The following is a 24,878-nucleotide window of genomic DNA, read 5'->3' on the forward strand; positions in this document are numbered from 1 at the left end:
TTTCCAATTTTTTAAAGTAAGATTAATAAAAGATTAACCAAGTGACAGTCTCTTATGCTTTAATCAATTCAATTCACCAAACATTTATTGAACACATAATATAGGTCTTGCACCATACCGGAATGTTGAGAAGGTTAAAAAAAAAAAGTGAATTAGATGTGCTCTGCTCACAAGAAGTTTACAGTTTCATAAATGAGAAACCAAATGCCTAGCAATCTACATACAGTACAATAGAGTTGATGGCAAACGATCGAAAGGAGATTTGTTTTTTAACAGTGCTTAGGGAATATCAAGTAGATATTGAAATGAATCCTGATTAGGGTGGATCAAGAAAGTTTTCACAGATGATGCAACATCTGAGTTAGATATCAAAGTCCTGACAGGATTTCAACAGGTGGAAAAAAGCTTTCCAGGGAGTAAAAAGAAGATGAATAAGGCCTAGTTAGAGATAAAGCAGAGGAAAGATGGAATTGCTTCCAGTTTGATCCAAATTTCCTACTGATCTGTAATTTATATATATTTTTAAAAGGATCTGAAGTCCCTAACTCCACTACTGCTTAAATTAATCTGCCTGTCAGTCTATTTATATCTCTTGCAGGGAAAAAGCATTGGCTAACTAATACCCATCAACTCTCAAGACAGTAGAACTGCTGACACATTTGCTTGCAACCAATTAGTAAGCATATTTAATGAATGGTTACCATCCCCCCTGAAGGGCTTAACAGAGTGATAAATGGTCCTTGAGCTTCCTTCATTATTTCCAAGATACTTTCTGTAGTTTCTTAAAGAGAAACAAAAAAAAAAATCTTTTTTTCATTGGCCATTGGCCACTAGCAAGTTTCCACGTTACTCAAGTTTACTAGTCTGTGACCAATCAGTCATGGAATCTATAGAACTGGAAAAAAAAAATCTTAATCGTCATTGGATCAACTCTCCTATTATGAGAAAGTAAAAGGAGGCTCAGAGAGGTTGAGTGACTTACCAAGGGTCACAAATATGACAGACTCTTGGCTTCTGCCGGTACTTCTTTATACCATTGTCACTTGCCTGACGTCCTCTTAATAGCATAGTGGCAATGTTTTTTAGATTCTTCATAGATTGTTGTTGAGCTTTAGCCAGATGGTGAACCATCTCCAGTACATATCATTAGTACATTCAATTCTGAATAGATTATCTCTGATTTTAGGTCTTCCAACAGGAATAATGATCTTTTTAAGTAGCGAAAAGGTTAAGATCTCATGAAATGGGTAAATTTTACATTTAGAGAAGAGGTCCTAAAGCTCAACTTTACATCAGATTCATTGGGGGAGCTTAAAAAAAAATGGGCATCTCCGGAACTTCCATTTAACTGCTCTGAGGTAAGGCCGTGGCAGGTCTGTTTGTTTATTTTGGGTTTGGTCAGGAAAAGATAACTAGCACAGACTAGATACAATATTTATCCTTAAACTTTGCTCAAATCAAATCAAAGCATACATCTACTTTAATAATCAGAACACCGGTGATAGCAATAAATGCATTCTTTTCCAGAAGAAGCCTGAAAAAAGATATACCCCAACTCTCAATGGATTTCTCATTGGTAGCCTATCCAAATTGAGTATGTTGCTGGAGAAAAAGAGTCTAAGAGTAATATGAATCATCCTTAAAGGCATGTATAATTTTTACACTTTTTCAAATTATGAGGAAAAAAGAAGGGGAATAGCTCCTTTAATTTGTGATCACAAATCCCATATATTCAAGATTTGATACAGAATGTGTCATTTTTAAAGAGGGAAATACAATTTGTTTAGATTGGAGTTCTGCATGCTATTTAACCTGCCCTAGTGACTAATTCCTAATACATGACCAGTTTTCCCACATCATTGTAGTAGGATTTGATTTTTTAATTGCCAATATCATTTTTAACAGGTCACATGACAAGAGTCATAACCCTTAGCTTTCCTCAACAACTTCCCTCATTTATTTCCCTTTAGCTACTTCCCCATTCCTGCCTCGTGGCCATGCCAAAAAATGCTGCCTTACTTCCTCCCACCACACAGCTCAATATCCTCTTAATTAATTCAAACTACCTCCTTCTGGTGTAAATATCACATTCTAGTAGCTCAAGTGAAATCTGATTTTCCAGATGATCAAATAATAACCAGCCCTACAGATAAATACTAGAAAACAAAAACAAAACAAAAACGCAACTCATCAAAACAGTACCTAGATATGGGTAAAACTGGAGCCCAGCAGCACGAGAATGGAGGAGACAGCAAGGTCCCTGGCAAATCTGCAAACAGCAAGATAGGTAGAAAACCTTGTTCTCCCTGGCCCCAAGCACCAAGACACCTGCAGAGCTGGTGGTTAGAAATTAGAGTTAAATACAACAAATACATGCATTTAGGTACCCATGTGCATTACGATGATACATTAGCGATACCTACCATGATAGCATAGGAATGGCAGCATGCTGGTATAGTAAGGTAGGTTTCAGAGAAATAGAATTAGACGGGGGTAAAATTGTGGACGTTTCCCCATCATTATAGGCAAATCTGTACCACATGTTGTAGGGTTCTCACTACATATTTTTCAAGACAAACAGTAGAAAAGAGTTTCCCCTTAAGGTCGTTTCACTTTGATCTTAAAACAAAATAAAACAACACAAAAATAGAACAGCCAAGCGAAACAACCATTAACAAATTTATGAATTCATTAAGGACTTATTAAAAGAACAAAGCATGATAAAGAACTTCCAGATTAGATTTTCCCCCTAATATTTCAACTGCTTAAATGTTACTGATAAAGATTTCATGCTCGTGTTAAAAAAAATCCCAAAAGGGATTTTGCATATGCATATGTACAGAATTTTTCTCTTTCTCAAGAGACACTAGCTCAGTCTCAATATCCACTTCTGAGTAAGATTCTTTAGTGGTACTATCTTACCCATCGTAAGTAAATTCCTATCGGGGACTAGCTGACTGACTGGTATTCGTATAATTACATAAAACATGTTTTTCCAATGAGGGAATCCTTAGCCTTAGTACATTTGAAATCTTCCCATAAAAAGAATAAGTACTGTTCATGTAGGAATATAAAATTCTAGAGGTGGTGATATTTTTTTCCTTCCAGTTTGTCAGACAAAGATATAGGTCACTCAGGGTCTCAATGTCTCCACTTGGGTCTTAATCAGTATTCCCGTCAAAAATGTTGCTTAATCTTTGGAATAATGCAAATGAAAATCTATCTTGAAAGACTTTTGCACCAACACTCTTGGCATAGGATGCCATGATCCAGGCAGGGGATTAGACCCACATCTTTTGTAAGTTGGGCCTAAAATTGACTCCAGATTTGTGACTCATGAACAGAAAGTCAGTTTTAATACAGATACGCTTTAAAGAGGAAAAAAATGGCTATTATTCTTAACAAGTTACATATTGGGTATTATTCTTAAAAATGACTCATAAAATATCTTTTTAAGTACTTAAAGTCATGAATATGTTCTACTCTCTTACCTTTGCTTGAATGCAGTTTTTCATTTCCAGGAACGGATACATTTTCTAACTAACCCCGTTAACCTAATTACTCATAAAGAAATACCAAAAGTGTCCCTGACATCGATACTTTCACAAAGAAATGTATCTATGCACATGCACAGAGCATATTCCATTTAGATAATCAAAACTGTAATTTTTATTTAAAAGATTCCTTTCGATCCATGTAATTCCTAGCAGTAAAATTTATCAAAAGCACTTAAAGTTTGCAAACACTAAAAGTGCCTTATCTATATCTTTATTTCTTCACTCATATACTTAAAACTCAAAAGTATTAACTCCTAGGCTTAAAACGAATAAGAGTATTCTGTTTATTTAATGGTCTTTGTTTGATCTTAAATGGGGTTTGTAATGAAAATGCCTTCAATCTGAAGGGAACCTTTTATCCTATTCAGAATAATTATCTTGTAAGATTAAAATCAGTGAATCATACCTAATTAAGATTTATAATTTAGCATCAGTCAGGTATATGATCTAAGAGAGTTTACAATCTTAACTTCAGTTTGACATGGAAAGGGGAAGGAAGTGAATAAAAGGGAAATAAAACAGTTATTTGGGGCATAACGATGCACTATATTGTCACACATTTACCCAGATTCCTGGCTTAATCCCTTTTAAGGCCAAACATTTATTGCAAAAATATAATATTGTAAAGGATAGGAGTATGGNTTAAGTTATACTACAGATTTTATAGGTAAGTTACAGAACCCTCCACAACATGCATGCTGGCTAGCCACCTATCAAAACATGACAAGTTTATAATGCCTTTCACGCAAAAAAATTCTAAACTGCAGGGTGAGTTTATAATTAAATGGGACACTGTTGTAATAGTTATTTTCAAGCCTGCATTCATCACCCATCAGCCGCGAGAGCAATGCCTTGTGATTACACGGGGCAAAGATTTTTCTTCTTCTTAGAGGGTTTCATCTGTAGTACTTCTCTCTACAAAGTCTAGCAGGACATCCAAAATTAAGTTCATTTTTTTTTTCTTTCTCAGAAATATCTTTAAAGCCTCCCACCTTCTCCCCGNTTGATATTTCCTTTCCTGGCAGAGTCATCTGATGTGAGAAATATCTTTTGAAAGTAAATGGTGGAGCTTGAAGTGCACTCAGATCCATTACTTGCTGGACATTCCATCGGATCTTGGTTTTGATTTGAAAAATGCCGCTTGACTTCACAATTTAGTTTTAGGTTTCTCAATATGGAGCTTGGTGTCATTAAGAGGCATCTTGGGAAGCAACAATGTCAACGTCCCGTCCACCCCTCCACACGGTGTTCAAATCAAAGGAGAAAGGGGGTCCTACCTGGTGACTCTATGATTCAGGGAAAAGGGGGTAATTTCCTTCCAGCTTCAGAAACCAAGTTCACAATTGGCATATAACATACCACACGGCTGATGTCACCGCATGGTAGAGTTGCTCTGCATCTTTAACACAGCTGTCACCACGTGTTTATATAGCTACGATGCCACTTTCTAATGTCAAAATATCAATGCTGCTACTGTTGTAACAAGGTAATTATTTTTGCGTTTCTCCCTTTTGTCTGAATGGCACTCAGTGAGCTGTGCTTTTATTTCTCACTGGTCAGGATTTTCTGTATATTGAGATAATTTAGGGTTCTACACTAGAAATACTGATTTTACTCGTGCCTTAAACCAAGGTGGGTTAGTGGTGGCACATGACAACAGAGAAACTCCCAGGCTTTTGCTACAAATCCTTCCAAAATGTTCCCACCCAACCATTCTGAGCCTGGGAATACAAATTTAAGTAGGCACCTATCCACAAACAATGCCAAAACACAGGGTTCCTTCTAAGAATATTTGCACAAAACTCCATGGGATAGACATGGAGCACATATCAGGCAAAGGGCAAGATGAGATAAAGGCAACTCATTCTGTCACCAACTCATATACAGAAAGAGCAGAAGATACCTAATGGTCCATTTACCATTGATTCTCTTACTAAGTGACCATCAGTACATCTTTAGGCAGAGGCACATGGAATAATTGTGGAATAGTCAGTCTCTAAGTAGGAAACCCAGTGACTTCCACAAAGCAGGCCCTCCATGGAAGTTTGTACTGTGAAGGCAGGGCTAGCTTCACTGCCCTACATCCTATGCAGGCTCATGGGGTCCCACACAGAAGGGTCCCGCAGTTGGTAGAATGCTCTGCTGTTTCTGTCTGGAATGTTTAATAAGTTTTGAACAAGGTGCCCCACATTTTATTTTTGCACCAAACCCCAGAAATTATGTAGCCAGCCCATGCACCAATGCATGTTGATGGTAAAGATAACAAAATCAAAAGAATAGTAAAAAGTTTACAGTTACATCTGGAAACCCATGGCTTCACAGGACACTACTTTTAAAATTTCATTTTGAATGTTACTGTTTCCATGAGTGATATCTCCTTATGAACCAAAGCATGGAAGTAGAGGTCATTTATTCTCAGATGAGTTTACGGTCATATGAATATGGCAGTTAATCAATTGTCAGTTGCTTAAAAAGCATCCAATTGACATAAGCCAAACATTACTTAGATCTGGGGGAAAAAAAGATATTTTCCTTTTCTTTTTTTGGTGGGTGAAGAAAATGCAGTTTCTGTTCTCTTGCCAGCAATATGTCCATAAGTAGGATGGAGTAAATACGTACATTACCAGCAGAAATCAACACTCATAAGAAAGGAACTGAGTAAAGGTGTTTTCAATATGAAAAAAACATTTTTTAGGTATTTTTACATTCTGTATTTTGTAGTAAGAAAACATTTTTTGTAAGCCATATAGCACTAATAACTTTTCACAAAAGCTACTCTTGACTGAAAATGAGAACAAAAGTCTAATAAGAAGCAAATTTCCCAATATTATAAAACAATACTTTCTAACCAAGATTTCTCAACATAAAAATATAAAAACGTAAGCTGGGTTGCAAGGTAAAAAAAATAACTTTAACCTTGGGCCTCCAGAGAATAAACCATGCATACATACTACTTTCAAGATGTATCGGTTTCAAAAACGATAGGCAGAGGGACACTATAAATGCTTTGTGAAAGTCATAGTAGCTCAAATACCAGCAAACATATCCACTTATACATATATTTAACATAAATACATCTTCATTGAAATTCTCCTTTGAATTTACTGCTTCTAATATACCCTCAAACAACAGCCCACCATATGCAATGTTAAGCAAAGTGTCAATACTCCAGTAACAAGACAACAAACAGATTTGTTGCATAAAATATGTAAATATTATTAGCAGAAAGTGGCACACGATAGCTCATGTTTGGATGGGTTCTGATCACCTATCTTTTCTGCCGCCTCAGTCTCTCAGCCACGACCATCATCAACAGGTATCGTACGCATGTGCGGTGCTGAGACAGGGCTCCTGGGCAGACATCTGTGGTGCTGCCCCAAGGAAACAGCATACCCACCAGCTTTTGATTTGCCTCAAACTTATCAGGACAATTTATTTTTACCATATTCTTGCCTACTCCTTATTTCCACTAGCTGCATTTCTTGCAACAAGCACCTTTCAAGTAAAACTGCCACATGAATGATAACATCAAAAATACCAACAGATCAGTAATCAGCAATCATGTCAAAGCAACTCTGCTTGAAATTTCTACCAGAAGTACAGCAGCTAATGATAAAAATTCAAGGTTAGACCAAAAGGAAGAAAATTATGAAATCTAACCATGAAAAGCACTTGCTAAAGAAACATGTATTTTGTTTTACAAAAAAGTTTCATTTTTCATAGAGAAAAAAAATTAGCTGTAGTGTGCGTGAGACAGAGAACGGGAAAGAGAGAAAGAGAGAGAGAGAGAGAGACAGCTAACTGAATTTTTAGACTTGCAGTCTTCCAGGCAGCACCCCTAAATAATTTCTAAGTTGAACTGATTTTAATGAAACATTGGCCCTTATATACCCCCACAGAATTAAGGATTTTGAACTAAAGAAAAAAAATTGCCTTGTTTCGTGTGCCATTTGTTTATTCTGGCTTATCAATGACTCGAGATGAAAAAGCAGATATGCTGATTAATCAAGTCTTATCGATCAGTAACATAAGTCAATGTTTCATACAAATGTCTACAGAACAATTTCTCCCAATCAAGAATTTATCAATCAATTTAAATTCTTGGTAATTAAATCTATTAGCTCTACAACAATAAATGTGGTACTTTATAAAAGTAGTGCGTGAAATTTGTACTCAAGAATTGATTGATCAAAGGCAAAACAGCAAACATTTCTATTAACCACGCTTCTAAGAACAAACTGTAAAATACAAAACATAAAAGCCTGCAATTGTTTCCAATATACCTAGCAATTCTGCTGATTTCGGACCATTAAAACTGATTACTTAATTAGGCAATCATTCAAGGCATCTAAACACTCACAGACAAAAATAGGGAGTCATTAGCATAGCGGTCTTCACCTTGAGATGAAAATTCCGAAAAATGCTGCAGGCCCATAAACTTTCTCGGGATCTGTCCTCGTGCAAGCATGAAGCAAAATATTAAAATCCAAAAGCTAACAACCAAATCAGAAAAAAAAAAAAATAACCTCTAATGATACCACTTATTTGTCTTTTCAGGTGGCTAATACTTTAAAGGATCTTAGAAATGTCAAGTAATAATACAGATAGTCTCTGTCAATTCCTGGAAGCGTTACTTTTCTCCCCTCTGGTCATACTCTTACACTATCTATAAAATCTGCTCTCTTGTATGTATATCAGAAGTAACTGCCTACAGAAAGGTTTTCAAATTTCCTGCCTGACATGAATAAAAACAACAAAAAGATTTTCTACTTATGAGGGAAAAAAATTAAAAGCCCAGTTACTGGACACTCAGCCACTGGAGTCTTTAACTAAAGGGGAAAAAAAAAATCTCTGTTTCCACTCAGAAGGTACCACAGACAATTTTAAGAATATCACTGATTCCATACAGTCAGGAGAAAGAAAAAGATTCTGTTTTCAAAAAGAAAGAAAAAAAAGAAAAAGAAAAAGAAAAAAAAATGTTCCTCAAATAATGCCAAAGAGACCCTATAAACTATCTTTTTTAGGAGAAGAGAAAAAGCAAGCCAACTCACAAACACAGCTTCCAAACAGAAGTCTTACCCTCTTCCAGGAAAACAACAATGAGACTTTATTACCCTGCTATGATTCTTTCATTTCGGACATGATTAATTAGCAAGTATTACTCTTCCCAAAACTCCCACCACACTCTTCCTGGTCTGTCAGCCTAGTTGTTGATAGATCCAAATGCAGGAGTAAGTGGCCCACAGCAGTAGAAGACAAGAATCCAAAAAGTATTTCAAAGAAGGAACACTTCTCTCATATCTGCCTCCCAAAATGAAGCAGGCTGCTTTTAAGGGCTTTCACGAGGAAAAAAAAAAAAAAAAAAAAAAAAAAAAAAAAAAAAAAAAACACCAATAAAATAAAATAAATAAATAAAATGTAATTGGTCATTTTCTTAACAATACCTTTTAAAATCTGAATGATGCATGCAACATATTCAGTATTGAAGACTACATGGCCTGGTTAGCGGGTTACCTACCTATATTTTTAGGCTTTTAAGTCAAGAGACTTGAGTGAGTCCATGTAGTTTACGCTGATAACCACCCACATGCACAACTAATAAACAATAAAGATGATGTGAGCAAGCATGTTTGGGGAAATGGCTTTTATAGAAAAAAATCTTTCTTTCCCAAAGAAAAGCGAAAATGTCACACATACAATGATGCCAGGAAACAGCAATAAAGGACTAAAAGAGAAGATGAAAGGAGGGCAACCCTAAAATCTGAATGAATGAAAACTCGGATTCTCTGCACATTGTTCCAAAACACCGTCTCCGAGTAATTTTCCCTTTAAAACGACCTATGTTCAAAACGTCCATGGGAATGAACCAAGAAGCCAGCTGTAACTGAAAGTACTCTGCACATATAACAAGTATCAGTTGATGAAGGCTAGGCTTTCCCCCTTCAACCTTTCAACTCTCAGGTCCAAAAAAACTTCACCCGTAGTACAGTACTAATAAGTAGATCTTGTTGATTCCAGGAAACATTTTTTTTTTTAATCTATTCTGGTCATAATATCCTTGCTTTTTTCCCGTTGTATTAAATTTAGGATCAAAAACATCAAAGCAGCTACCACCTCGGACCTAACTTTTAGAGAATCAATGTGACAAGGCAGTCCCTGATAGATGTTTCTCTTGATAAACGACTTGTTCAAAAGAGACATTGTAGCTTTCATTTCCTGACCACAACACACTTTTAATTTGCAACAGCAGAGCTGCCAGAGTGTGAGCACTAGCCCACTGCCCAGCCTTTTAGGTTTGTAGCTCTGGTGCCTTTAGGCCACACACTTGAGACAAACAAAATCTAAAAATAATCAGAGTAACAGAATTACAAAATAGGAGCCACTAATGCCACTTTATACAGAGACACAAGTGTCTACTTTATAGACAGATAGACAGATATAAACTTTTCCTCCTCAGAATTCTGGTGTGTGAGAAGGCTCCTGAGTGACCATCATTTGCACAGCGAGCATTTAAACCCAGAGAAATAAATGATGTGACTGTTATTTAATAGTAAGCAGAGACAGGGGAGGGGGGCAATTTACACACTTAAATCTGCTGTTAAATGTCGTGAATTATATGACTGCCTACCCCAACGTGTTTTTTACGTATTACTGCAATGATTATTATTACTACTACCCAGAAATCACCTTTAAGTATCAATACGGTGAACAGTCAAACCATCCAATTTCTGCTCTCAGCACATTGTCCGGGCTCCGATTTAAAATTTATAAATGTAATATCCTCCTCATCACAGGCAGCAGCCCAATCTGCTCTGAATATATATTACAGCTTTAACATCACAGAGGGAAATCGCCCATCTGGCAATCCCATTCGCTCCAACAGCTCCGGGGGAAAAAAAGCTGTGCTCTCTCCTCCTTAAAACATTTCTCAGGGCAAATTATGTGCATCTAAAATAAACAGTCTTCTTATTGATCGCTTCAAAGTCAACAAGTTCCAAATGCAAAATTCAAATCCTTTCTATCGTGTGAGAGCAGTGTGTGTTTAGCTCAATAGTCACCAGAGTCCAGCCAGAAGTGTGTGTCGCGCAACGGCTCTTGGACTGCCTTTCCTTGTATTCACATTTGTGTTATGAGAGAGCAGGAGCCTCGGCCACATTACAGTCCCCTGGCAGCTTTCCCCACCGCTATTTCTTTCTTTCATATTCTCCCTTTCCTTCTCTCTCTGCAGGATGAATACATGGTGGTGGGATAAATGTAAACAAAATAATTTTTAAAAACCACACACACACACACACACACACACACACCAGCAATGAAAACCAAACCACTATAAAATGGACATATCCTGTGGTTATGCAAAATACTTTTAATATCTTTTTGTTGTTGTTCCCTCCTCGTCTTAATTGAATATCACAAAGTGTACACACGGCATGGTCACAAGAGCTATTGAAAAGCCCTTCTCACTCCATTTATCTGACCTTTCTTTTTTTTTCCTTTTTTTTTTTTGTGAAGAAAGAGGAAAGAGCGATTTCAAACAAAGTCCATTTCAGTGCTTGATTATTTAATTCTGTCACAGGTTAAAAGTAAAAAGTGCTGACAGGCGGACAAGTGAATGGCAAGGTAAAAGAAAACCACCACTGTTTCTTAAAAGGCATTAAGGACTTAAAGCAATCAAAATATCTATTTTTTATTTTTATGCAAAAGATACCCCTTCACTCACTCACCCCCCCAAAAAAAACACACTCAGGAGAACTGATTACTCCACAAAGTGTAAACATCCAGAGAGCATATAGTCAAACTGCATGAATAGGTTGAGAAAAAAAATTTTCATCCAGCTCTGTGTGTACACATATATATATACATATATATATATACTTTCATTAGTAAGCAGTCTTTCCCAACACTCCCGCCCTCTCCCCTCTCCACCCAGCCTCCTCCCCAAAAAACCCCACACTGAGTTTAACTAATTTACATACCATTTGACTTCAGCGCTTATATAGTGTATTACTAGTAACATGCAACTTTGGGATTACTGCTAAAACCGATAAAAGTGTCCTCCAGTAATCTATTAGTCAAAACTGAAATATAAACAAGTGATAGCAAAAGCAAACAAGCATTTTGACAGATTAAAATATACATATATATATTTAAAGGAATTATACATCGTAAGCATCTGCTTCCCAAGGAGAGTCCTTAATGGTTTTTATCATGCTATTTAATTTGTCTTTCCTATTTAGATGCAAAGGAAGTAAATTCCAAAACTGACGTACCATAAACACTGGTGCTACTGATCATTTCTTGCTGGCAGCACAAAAAGCTGAATTGGATTTCTCACAAGCAGGAATTCCAAAGGTTGCTTTTCATTAAAGCCACTTTTCCTCTCAGCTATCAAATGTCACTGCCTTGAAACGTGGGCCCTTTCGTCAGGTATTCATTTAACCTACATGCATATAATTAAGGGGGAAAGCAACATCAACAAAAAGGGGATCTCAGATCACAGGAGAAGAAAGAAAGGAAAAAAAGCACATGACCAGGAATGCAAGTCCATGTCAATTTCACTCACTCCCATTGAAACTAACAAGAGCTCCGGGGAGGACGGTAATAGGATCAGTGGATTGTATATACCATTAAATTATACATCTTTCTCTCCCGTTCCTTGCCAACAATACGCCCACCACGCTGTACCCCCTCCAAGATGATGTGCTTACATTTTTCTGCAACCGATCTTCTGACATTTTCCCGTTCCCCCAGCCACGAGACTGTAATTTAACCTCAACTTTTTGTGTGAGCAAGATTCTTATTTACACTTCTTATTTACTTAGAAGTTAGTTCCCGAAGAAAGTCTAGCCCCACCCTATGGCTCCGCTTTCTTATTTTTTTTTTTTATTTTTGAAGTAAAAAGATAGTAATAAGTAAGCCCAATATAGCGGAAAACGAGATTCTTGCTATCGCGAACTCTTAATCCAATACTATTGTTACAATGATTAAGCAGCAAAAATATGCATTATAATGTTTCAGGGCTACTTTGTACAGAGAAATTAGACAGCAGGTTGGCATACAGAATAGAAGCGAGTGCAAATCAAATTTAACGTGTACGGCACAACTCGGGGATCTCTTTTTGGGGGGGATCTTGGATTTATTTATATTCTTAAAAAATAAAACAAACAAAAAACAAAAACAAATTTAAACAGATGGTAGAAAACTACGAAGCTCCTCTTACCTGAACGCGCGGAGCAAAAACCCGATAGGTTAGCGTAGCATCGATCCGCTGTGTTTGCTGATGAATGGAAGCTAGGGTTAAGTGAAGGTGCCTATGATTTGAAATCATTCCAAGTTTTTGAAGGGAAGACGGACTGCAGCCTCTGCCATGTTGGAATTTCAAACCCAAAACAGCTGCTTGGAAGGAGCCAGCATGCCAGAGGCTGGGCGCAGGCGCAGAGCGCCGCCGAGCCAAATTCAAATCACTTTCACACTAAGAGCCAAAGATCAGTTTTCAAAGGAGAGAGGGAGAAAGAGACGCAGGCTGCCGAGAGGGAGAGGAGACGGGAGGCAGTGGCGAGAGGCGGGCAGTGGAGAGAGACGGGCAGCGGGAGCACCGGGAGGGAGAGGGAGAGGCGCACGGAGCCCGCGGAGCTGGAGGGGGAGGCAGGGAGGCGGGAGGCGAGCGGGCGGGCGGNGGCCCGGGGAGCCGGGACCTCACCCGCACTCTCCCCTGGGCCCCCAACACCAGCCAGAAAATGACTTCATCTGCCAAGAAGAGGCAACTTCGGGGGGGAAATCCGAATTAAGCCAGTTCCCCTCCCCCGCCTCCTTGTGAATAAATAAAATCCTAAGTGTCTAGGTATGCGGTCCACTCTGGCGCTCCCGGGCTCCCCTCCCTACCTCCCCCAGGCGGCTCGGGCTGGGGAAAGCAGCGCCTGGGGGCCCCCGGTGCGGGCTGCTGGTGCGCCAGCATAGACGTTAGGCTCCTGCTTTCCCAACCCCCTTCTATGGAGCAAGCTGGGGACCCAGGAGTGGGAAGTGAGTAGGGGCTTTGTGGTGCTGGGAGCTGAGGAAGAATGAAATGTGCAGTTGAGTGTGTTGCTCGCATCCCAGGGAGCAATGCAGTGCTGATTGTCTGTTGCTGAGATAGCCTTTTGTTCGGAACATAAGGTTTAAGAAACACACACACGTTTTCTGGGGTCTCTTGTTAGATGTAAATGTGCTGCATCCAGACGCTTACTATGCAGTGTAAGCTCAGTTGGTTTACTAATCACCCCGCCCCACCCCCAAACAACCAGGATCATTTGAATGGGAACCTCATTCAGACTTCTAGGCTGCGAGTATTGCCTTCAACCTATTTCATTCTAGACTAGCCAACCATCCAACTGAGATAATAAAGCAAACAATAACATTTGATCATGATGTCTACGAGATAATGTGCCCGGCAAAGTTCTTTAGGAATTGTAATGAGAAAGTGAGTGAGTGAGGTGATAATTTCTCTTCGTTTTCATTAAATATGACTTTAATAGATTAATGGTAAGTTTATGCTTTGGCCTGGTGGACATCCAGTCCACTCCATTTCAACTCCGCTGAGAATGAAAGGGACAACTTATATATTCGACCAGGAGCCCATGAGCGTGAAAATGTTACCTTCGAAGGTTGGAAACGAAAATACACTTGTTTAGGACTGACCCTCCTCAAAACTGTCCACGTTTCCCCCTGCTTCTCTGCTATAGATTTAATAGACTAAATAGCAGCTCTCCAGATGATGAAATGCAGCCTTTAAAAAATACCACACATATACTATGAAATTAATTTCATTCTTCTTTTGTGATTTTCTTACCTGTGAATGGATAGCCATTGAATGGATGCATTTAGCTAACACAGTGAGAAAGAAAAATGATTTTAGTTAAATCTGGGCAGATGACAGAATCTAAAAGACAAAAAGAAGTGATTCAAGATCGTACCAAATATTTCTAAAGAATGAGATTTCTATTTGGAATGGGTTTGACCTTTCTGTGCATTTTTTTAAAACCGGGCTTCAAAATAAAACAGAAGAACTTTATTCTGATGTAACAGAGAACACTGAAGCCCCTTTAGTTATATTTTACAAGATAGCTTTGAAAATGATGTTAGGAAAAGTTGCCCATTGGATTTCACCACAAAGAAATAAGTGTAGAAAAAACCTATGGGTCACTGTTGGATTGAGTACAGATGAATTAAAAAATAACAACTGTTAAGAACTTAAAATTCCAGTTATTGCCCATTTGGAGAATGACAAGAAGTCCTCTGGACACAGAGCAGATGCTCTGTGCAATTCAAGCAAAACTGCTCAGTCCCTACTTGTTAAAAAAAAAAAAGTTCAAAGCTCATCAACCTTTAACACTAAATTCCTCGGCTTGGATTTACAGTTCCTTATGTAAACAGAATTACCGAATAAAAAATATATGCTGGAATATCCACTGAGTAAAAAAAGGAAAAAAATGATTTTCATGATCAAATTAAAGCAATTTATTTTCAATATCTAAAAAACAGAATAAGCCCTGCTTTTAAAAGGAGGCAAGGGAAAGTGTGGTTAGCAGTTGATTCATAGAAAAGTACTACTTTCTTCAATGCCTTGGTATATTCATTTGAAATACAGATTATAAAATTCATCATTCAACATACAAATGTATATAATTAACTCTGGAACCAAAGAAAAGGAAACTATTAAAAAGAACACTCTATGTATTTACACAGCATTTCAAAACTGTCCAAAATTACATGTACTCTGGGGGGGAAAATATTTACATAACAGAATATACATTGTGGGATTTGCACGACTATGGAGGTGGTCATCCTACTTTTTCCAGCTTTTTTTTTTTTTTTTAAGGTGTGGATAAAGGGAAAAAGGTTGCTTTTCTCCAGTGACTTTTTTTTTTTTGGCAAAGGAAGATGAAACTTGACTTTGTTTCTCAAAAAGATGCATTCTTTGTAAAATTAGCACAATGTGTATGGTCTTTGTTGTTGTAATAAAATGATCTTTAATGATGTCGTATGAGGAACATTTTTTTCTTTATTTTTTTTAATTTTTTTTTTTTTAATTTCTAGGCGAGAGAGAGAGAGTGTGAGCAGGAAAGGGTCAGAGAGAGAGGGAGACACAGACTCCAAAACAGGCTCCAGGCCCTGAGCTGGCAGTCAGCACAGAGCCCAACGCGGGGCTCGAACCCACGAACCGCGAGATCATGACCTAAGCGAAAGTCAGACACTTAACCGACTAAGCCACCCAGGTGCCCCGGTATGAGGAACATTTTAATAGTCACCTTATTGTATCCACATTTATTTTTAAAACTTTTATTCAAAAGAAATGTTTCTGGTTGTAACTGACATCCATCTCTACAATGTTCTTTATGAAGCTTTCCATGTGACAACATGAGAATAAGAAATTGAGTCTCTGAAGAAAGTGGATTGGCTAGTCAAGAAAATCTTTAATTCTGTGAATTTCTTTCTTTCTTTTATTTTAATTTCTTCTTCATGTAGAGAGAACAAATATAATGAATTTCTGATAGACAGTGTATACTGACTTGAGCTTTTTAAGTAAGCCCCCCCAAAAATAATAAGCATCATTATTCTTTTTTTTCCCCTTCAGGAAAAGTGTGTGTGTGTGTGTGTGTGTGTGTGTGTGTGTGTGTGCGCGTGTGTGTGTTCCTTTCAAGCTGATTCAGGGAGGAAAGCTTGTACCACTTTTCCATTCTTATTCTCGGTATACAATAAGCAACAGCAATCAAAGTGGAGGGTAAGAAAATAAGCAAGGTGATATTGGATGTGGTGTGCAGATGACCGTATTCTGCTGTCCCGGGACTAAGGATAATCTGACCCAGGTTAGACACAGACATGTGTACCTATGTGACAGAAGAAAAAAAGAAAAGAAAAATATGAGGGTAAACAGAGCAGAGCAAAGATAAGAAAATGAGGGTAACAAGATGCTTTAAAGACAAAAAGAAGTTGGGGCGGCTATAATGTTGAGTTTTTCATGAAATGCTAAACACAATTCAATTTATAAATTCTGCTTTTTAGTTTCAAATTCAATTATTAACTATTTTAATAAAACATTAAACTAGTAATATCTCCTTCCAAATGATCCTGTTTCCGAAACATTCCATAACTTACTTTTTGTTTTCATTGTTTTTATATCGCTCACAAAATCTAAAGTAGATCTTATCATAATGCAAATTACTGGTATAATAATTTTTTATGCTTGCATAAAATTGGCTTATTTAAGGATCTTCATTTGTACTTCAATACAACTAAGAATACTAAAAAATTCTTATGCCCCTCCCTACCCCCCCAAAAAAACTAGTGAAAACCCTGACCTCATTTTAGTAAAATTACTCAGTTTATCAGATTTACACTTGAATACAGGTACTGTCAAATGGTATTAGAGTAGTCCATATATCTCCTCGGTGACCTAGCCATACAAGAAGGAGATAACAGGAAAATCTTGTGAGAGATGTTTTCTTCGTTATGCAAAAGTGTTTTCTTCTAAAAAATTTTTAATGTCTATTTATTTGAGAGAGAGAGAGAGCAGGAGCAGGGGAGGGGCAGAGTGAGGGAGACAGAACCAAAGCAGGCTCCAGGCCCTGAGCTGTCAGCACAGAACCCAATCCAGGGCTTGAACCCCACAATCCGTGGCATCATGACGTGAGCCGAAGTCAGACGCTCAATTGACTGAGCCACTCAGGCGTCCCAAAAGTGTTTTCTCCTAATAACTTGAGGATTGCACATTTTCACTCACTCTTTTTTTTTAAATGTTTATTTATTTTTGAGACTAAGATAGGCAAGATCCAGCGGGGGAGGGGCAGAGAGAGAGAGGGAGCCTCGCAATCCAAAGCAGGCTCCAAGCTCTGAGCTGTCAGCCCAGAGCCCGACAGCGACGCGGGGCTCAAACCCACCAACCCTGACATTATGACCTGAGCCAAAGTTAGATGATTAATCAACTGAGCCACCCAGGCGCCCCTTCATTCACTCTTAGAATGGTGGGAGTGTTTACTATTTGTTGCACCCTCTGCCTGATTCTGTATGATTCTCAAGTTCACTGAGGATGTACGTATAGGGGGCGCCTGGGTGGCTTAGTCGGTTATGCATCCAACTCTTGGTTTCCACTCAGGTCAGGATCTCTAGGGTGCGTGATCTCTGCACTGAGAGTGAGGAGCCTGCTTGAGATTCTTTCCCTCTTCCTCTCTCTCTCTCTCTCTCTCTCAAATAAATAAAAACAAAGTACATAATAGTACTGAACACTTAATGTGGTTAAAAGTATTGCACTAAAAATTGCAGAAGATTTAAAGAAAACTGACGTTAACGTTTTATGGATAAAGTCAGATAAATATAGTTCAAAGGGAATAAGTGACTCATAAAGAGGTCTGTCTCGAAGATACGAGTTCTTTGATGAAGGAGAGGACCGTTTTCCTGGCCTTTGTAGTCTCAGTCTTAAAGCTCCGATACAACAAACCGCTTGTAGTCTGCACTCTGGTACGTCCTGTTTGTTCCCTCTGTGCCTTGCTTTCCATTGTGCCCTCTGGTTTCCCTCCTAGTCTGTGGCGAACTGCCTTAAATCTCACAGCGCTTACCTCTCCTCCAGGAAGGCCTCCTAACCTTTGCGGGGGAGGCACTGGGAGCGTCACTTCAGCAGCCTTTCCCTGGGCTCAGACTTCCTCAGACTCCGTATCTCTCTCTCAATCTCTCTGTCTCTATCTCTCAGTCTCTCTCTGGCTCTCTGGCTCTGTCTCCCCCCCCGCCCCCCCAACCAGGTCATATTTAAAGTATCTTTCTGTTTGACCTCTCTGTTAGATTGTAAGGCTCCCTGAGGGCAGGCAGTCATTGTCCCTGCCCCAACAAGTTGGTGCTTAAAATGGTGACAATCTTGAATAAATGTTTATTGAGGAAATTAAGGAGTTGAGGTGTAGAGGAAGTAGGTATGCCCAAAGGCAGCCAGGAAAAGACATGATGAGAGCCCTTGCCAAAGGAAAACAGCATTTAATCTCTTTTGGTGAAACCTTTGCTCTACACAGGCATAGAAGGGGAAATAGGAAGAAATGAGAATTGGAGATACATTGTGGAGAAACTTCATTCGGTCCCCGGATGAGAGGTTTGCATTTCAGTAGGTAGGCAACAGGAAGCTCTGGAAGGTTTTTAAGCGAGAGATTTATGTGGTCAGAGACCTGCTTTAAGAAGATATAGCTAACAGAACTGGAAACGGGGAGAACGGCTGGGGAGTGATTGCAATGGTCTATCATTTTCTGGTCCCTCAAACTGTCAATCCTTCTTGGAGGGTTTGCTGATATGCTTCCTTGCCTTTTTTATAGATGGGTTATTTGTATTGATTGCTCAATACTGCACGTTCATTTTGTAATATTACAAAATGTCAGTGTGTTTAAAGGCATTCATTTAATGTCAAAGATATGAAAAGGGACAATACATTGGAATCGANGGTATTTCATTTTCAAGAGAACTAATGCCTGAAGATAAGAAAAGTTCCTCCCTGGAGTATGTTTGAGCAAGCAAAATAAGCAAAGTGAATTTGGTTTTTATATACTGAGTAAAAATATAGATGCACGTTTTCTTCATTTAAAGTATATTAAAGTTTCCTAAACAGGATTTTTAATTCATTTAAAACGGCATTAGGTTAGGTGGGCTGTTGGTGCTTTGAATTAATGTGCAAGCTGTTAATCTCCATAGACCTGGATTTAAAATTAGACAAAGCAATAATTAGTTTGGCACCATCATTTCACTACCCAGAGGGTAATAATGTAGGTCATAAAATACTACAGCCTGGCACAAGTTTTTTTTTTTTTTGTACAAAACAAGGATCTAGTATTAGGTGGCGTGAAAAAAAAAAAAAAGATTGTCACTGGAAAGTACAATGGCTTAGCTTTTGATGTATGTCCCACTATTCCTAAAGAGACCTAAATTCAGAAATTCTTATCAGGTTTTCCTGTTTAAGGTGAGTCTTTCCCTTCTAAGTGATACAAAGAAATCTTCATAGCTTCTCTTCTCAGTAGCTGGCGAGATTTTTTTTTTTTCCTGTAATATTTTTCTGCACAGCATCTGTGAATTGAGTTACAGAATTAAGATTTTTAACTTGCACTATGTTTTTATTTTGCCGTAGTTATTTTCCCCACCAGTTTTCCAGTCTGTTAAATTATAAAATTGGCATACTGTAAACATTTTTTAAAATATAAAAGTGTTGCATTCAGGGAAGTGCTTACCATACATAACTTGATTTGTTTTCATGGCAAATGACTACTGGCAATATCAATAATTCAAGAACAGAAACAATGAAAATACAGAGGAATTGCATTTGGATACTTCTTCCTGTCAATCATCTTTGCCAGATTCCTATTTGAACACACTGAAAATGAGGAAGACATCATATCTACCCTTAAGTATGAGTAATAGTTTTCTATTTCCTTACACCGTTCACCCCAACTGAGCTTTTAAAGCACAGGTATCTTGGGTGTCTGTGTAGCTTAATATTTCAAGCTATGGAAATAATGTTTTAATATTGCATTGAAAATATATTTCATACAATATACATGTACAGGCTTTCTATTTTACATAAAGCAATATGCAAGCACCTGTGTGTATCTATAGAGAGTATTCAATGTATCAGATGAGTACATTCACAAATCATTTAAGTTGAGCTTTTCAAGTGATGTGAGCTACTGATACAAACTTGCTAATGATAATTATAGAACTGATGCTGATTTAGTCATTTCAAAAAAGCCACGGAGGCATAATTAGTGTCTGAATGGCCTCAATATTGCATTATTAGGAGGCTAGGGTGAAACTTGAAATGAGAACATCAAGGCTGATAACAGAAAAGAAAACATGAAATACATACATAATTCATTCTGAGATATTATAAAGGTTTATAACCAGAAACAATAATTTGCAGAAAGCATCTCATGTACTAGAGCCAACTGCAATCATTTGGTCAACCTGTTAAAGATCAAATAGTATATTCTTAGCTATTCTCAGTGGTGTCTTTGTAATAAAGTAGCAGCAAACAGACACTGTTTGCTTCTGGTCACTTTTAAAGAATGTTCAGTTTATCAGTAGGGACTTTAATCTCAACCTTAATAGAGTACAAAAGCAGCCTTGTTCCTGTGCTTCTCTCCTTAAGGCCACAAGCCATGTGCATTTTTTAAATTCAAAAGCAGAAACATAAAATTCGTTTCCTGAGAACCCTAAATACTGTGTGTTTTTCCCCAGATAGTAATTTTTATCCACCTTTCCTTTTTTCATACTTTTCTTCTTCTTCTTCTTCTTCTTCTTCTTCTTCTTCTTCTTCTTCTTCTTCTTCTTCTTCTTCTTCTTCTTCTTCGTGTGTGTGTGTGTGTGTGTGTGTGTGTGAGTCCATACATAAATGCTCCACCATACTTTACAGTCATCATCACCGGAGTGAAGACATACAGAATATCTACAAAATATCCCCTGCGTTGGATGCCTGCCAGGCCAGCCATTATCAAGTGACCTGGCGTGCTGGTTGACTAGAGCATTCTAACTCACAAGCCCCCCTTTTTGGTATTCTTTCCTATTACAGGGCAACAGATGTGAAGACTGACTCCCAAAACATGTGAAATCAAGAAACAGACTGCAATCTTAGTCACTCTTTCTCATTAAGGTAGGTATACAGATAATCAGACAAAGCCATCTTTAAATAGAATGCATCTGCTATCTCAAATGTCTCCTCCCAATGTGGTGGCCATTGTTGTTATTATCAGTTTCCAAAATCCGGTTGTACTGTGTAGGAGAAATCTGGGCTGTGGTTGACTAGTTATCATTGGCAAGTATAAATATTATCATTCATTTTCCAGTGAGGTCTGATACCCATGAAACAATCAGATTTGCAACTATCTGGGTGAAGAGAGGGTGAAGAGAATCATAAGAAAGCCAGGAGGTGAGTTATGGAAGAGAGGAAACTATGAACCCTTAGGTGGACGAAAGAGTGTTATGTGGATCAAATGTGGTTTAGGAGGCTGGACTGTATTCTGCTCAAGTATTGGAGCCAATTAACTTAATAAAAACAATCAAGCTAATGTATTTACTCTAGTCTTCTGACCCTCCCACAGTAATTGGTAAACACTGAATGTTTACTGTGTCCTTGGTAAATTCAGTCATTGACTTGCAGTCTAGTCGTGAGATGGCCAGCAATACCAGAAAGCTGTTTTGGGGTTTTTATTGTAAATGCTTCCTACTCACTAACTTCAAGAAGTTACAGAGCTTTTCTATCCCACCATTTCCATACTGATGAATGGAGGAGCCAAATCCATTACTTTCAATAAGAATGCCTTTGGCTCCAAACAAAAGAAGGAACAATCAACAGCAGCTTAAGTGCTAAGGAATTTATTATCCCCCATTGGAAATTTGTGAGTAAGGCAGTTCTCAGTTTCTGCTCTACTATCTTGAATGTTTTGGTGACATTTCCTTCACATTATATGTGCAAGGACATCTAATCACTATAATCGCTCAGACATCACTAAAGACTAGACTACACGCCACAGAAGAAGAGGAGTTCTGTTCTCCACGTCTCTTAATTTCTAAGGAAACCCTTTCCCAGAAGCCATCAGGGGATTTACTCTTACCATTATTGGGTCACATTTCTGTGTTTGGACCATGATGAGCAGGGGAGTGAGACACTGGGACTGCCTGAGACCAATCATAAATCCGTACCTATACTGCAATAGTGGTCACCTGTCGATAAGCACACAATTAAATCTGAAGTCCTCTCATCAAGAAAGAAGGAGCAGAGTTGTGGCAGCAGAGTTTATAAAATGGTTGTATAGGGCTCCCATTCTGAGTAATGCAGCGATTCCCATTTTTACCGCTATTGCTGTGAGTGGTGCCCCCGGAGTTGCTGCACCACAGAACTAACGTGTTTTTGCACATGACAACCTGTGTATGAACAACAAATAGACTCTGTTTTACTTGTCATATGTTCTAGTCCAGCTGTATGAGTAGGAATCAGTGTCTTATGATCTACTTTTTATCCTTATTTTTAGAAATAAGGATACGACTTTTCCTAAGTTTCAAAGGCTCACGACACAGGTATGAGGCCATCATTTCAGAAGTGATCAGGAGCCTGGGATGTGGAAACTACTATTCTGAACATTAATTAAAACATTTAAATGCTTTGCAACTTAAGCAGATAATAGAGATGGTGACTGATTAAATTTAATAGTAAAATTAATGAAATATCAAGTTTCCTTAAAAATTTAAACTACTAGAGCACATGGTAGACCCTCAGTAAATACTTGCTGAATGATTGAATGAATGGAGTTAAGTCCACTGAGACGAGAAACAGCAAAAGAGGTAAAATTAAGGTACTCCCTGAGAGTCCAACTAGCTATCCTTGACACCTAGAGCTGAAAGGGAATTAAAAATTGCAACAGAAATGATTTGGGATAGATTACTGTTGCGTCAGAAAAGAAGTAAAGCACTGGGCCATTACAAGTTCTGTTATGGAATTTGGAGACTTTATTTTATTTTATTTTATTTTAAATTATAATTTATTTTTATTATTATTATTTTTTGGAATCTGGGGACTTTAAAGAAAGACTTAACTTTTACCTGTGATGACAAAGTACATATCGTGAACTCAGACATGTAAAATGTCATCTCGTTGTATTGACAAACAGAAGAATAAGGACAGCTTTTACTTGAAACAATTTTCTATGGAATCATTATCAATGTTTCCCTTCCAGAAGGAGGGNGCTGGGGAAGCCATAGTATAAATATGGAATCATTTAAAATGTATTGGAGCCATGACTTCAACTTTAAGAAATACCTGCCTACAAATACCGTTTCGAAAATAAAAGCTCTTCTTTTAATTATTATAAATATACCTTTTGAAGCTAAACAAATGAGCAGCATGCTCCTGTCAGACACCATCATGGAGGCTACTTGTGCCTCTGTTGCCACAGCAATAGCAACTTTTTTCCTTCTTCCCCTTTCCATGTTCTTCTGCAATAGTCTTGAATTTTCTCTTCTTGTATAATTAAACACGCATTAAATCTACTTTCAGAATAATGTTATTCCACAAGATTGGTGTTGGCTGTGTGTCCTACTGAATGTAGTATTAAAGAACAACAAAATATAGATACAAACTCAGTGAAAAACCGAGGAGATTTTCCTATAATTTCTGTGCAGTCAAAACAGCCACCTTGCTAGTTTAAGCTATATTTGTCTTTTCAATTCCTTCTAGTCTCTCTTGGAGATGCACTCAATTAATTCAGGAATCTTCTTTCCTTTCTCTTTCCCTTCATGTGGGGGGCATTCTAGGGCTTGTTTTTGACATAGAGGCTGTGGCCCCCAGTCACATTCTGTCTTCACTGAGGTTTAATTCCTTCTATTCAGCCTTGGTGCCTCAACCTTTATCTTGGATATATCTGCAGTAGGTATCTATGGTTCTTTGTGTGGTCTTCAGCTTGTGTGATCCAGGTTACATCTGGTCAGGTGTGTTGTCAATACATGTACACGTAACCCCTTATCCACTGGAATTCTCTCACCTCTTTTGCATCCCTCTCAGAGGCTCCCTGATCTTTTGGATGTTTTCCCATACCACTTATGGCGTCTGCCCTCTGAGAGTCAGTTCTTAGACCTATCCTTACTCACTCATTGCTCCTAATGCACAGGCATTTGTGCAGAACAGAGGGTGGGAAGGGGGCATAAGAATCCCGTACCTATAACTAAGCCGTATCCTTTCACACTCACTTTATGCCCAAAGCCATTCCTTTGCACTGCTGGCCTCTTCCATCTCTTCTCCTTCCTTCGGTCCAGATGGAATTTTTAATGTTTCTCTGTATTGGAAAAACAGTCCTGTATTTTATCTTGTATCCTTTTCAACTCAATGATTTTTGGTATAAACATTCCTCTTATTATTTGTTTTTTTTTTTTAATGCTTTATTTCTGAGAGAGAGAGAGAGAGAGAGCGCATGAGCAGGGGAGGGTCAGAGAGAGAGGGAGACACAGAGTCGGAAGCAGGCTCCAGGCTCTGAGCTAGTTGTCAGCACAGAGCCTGATGCGGAGCTCGAAACCACGAACCGTGAGATAATGACCTGAGCCGAAGTCAGACACTTAACCAACTGAGTCACCCAGGCGCCCCTCTTATTATTTGTAAGAAGAAGCTTTTTATTTGTAATTTTCAGAAACATACTCTCTTGAGACCCTCTGCCTTTCCTGTTTCTCAAGATTATTTGTCTCTATGACTGGAATTCAAAGTGGATTCGTTTCTGCCTTCACTCTATCTTCCCTCCCCTGGAAGATGGTGAATGGTACCATAAGGGTGATAGATATAACCTT

General features: G+C 38.2%; 1 protein-coding gene across 1 annotated transcript in view; it reads right to left on the minus strand.

Annotated features, from left to right (window-relative positions):
• The window catches only part of FIGN (fidgetin, microtubule severing factor), a 126,539-nt gene extending 113,604 nt beyond the window's left edge, over positions 1-12,935 (minus strand). The window contains 2 exon segments of the mRNA XM_077756762.1: positions 11,828-11,997; positions 12,778-12,935. Coding sequence (XP_077612888.1) covers positions 11,828-11,852 — 25 coding nt within the window. The 5' untranslated portion in view covers positions 11,853-11,997; positions 12,778-12,935.
• Positions 12,936-24,878: the final 11,943 nt, after the last annotated feature.

The sequence above is a fragment of the Crocuta crocuta genome, unplaced genomic scaffold, assembly GCF_008692635.1.
Source record: "Crocuta crocuta isolate KB4526 unplaced genomic scaffold, BGI_CrCroc_1.0 scaffold359, whole genome shotgun sequence".
Taxonomy (NCBI): domain Eukaryota; kingdom Metazoa; phylum Chordata; class Mammalia; order Carnivora; family Hyaenidae; genus Crocuta; species Crocuta crocuta.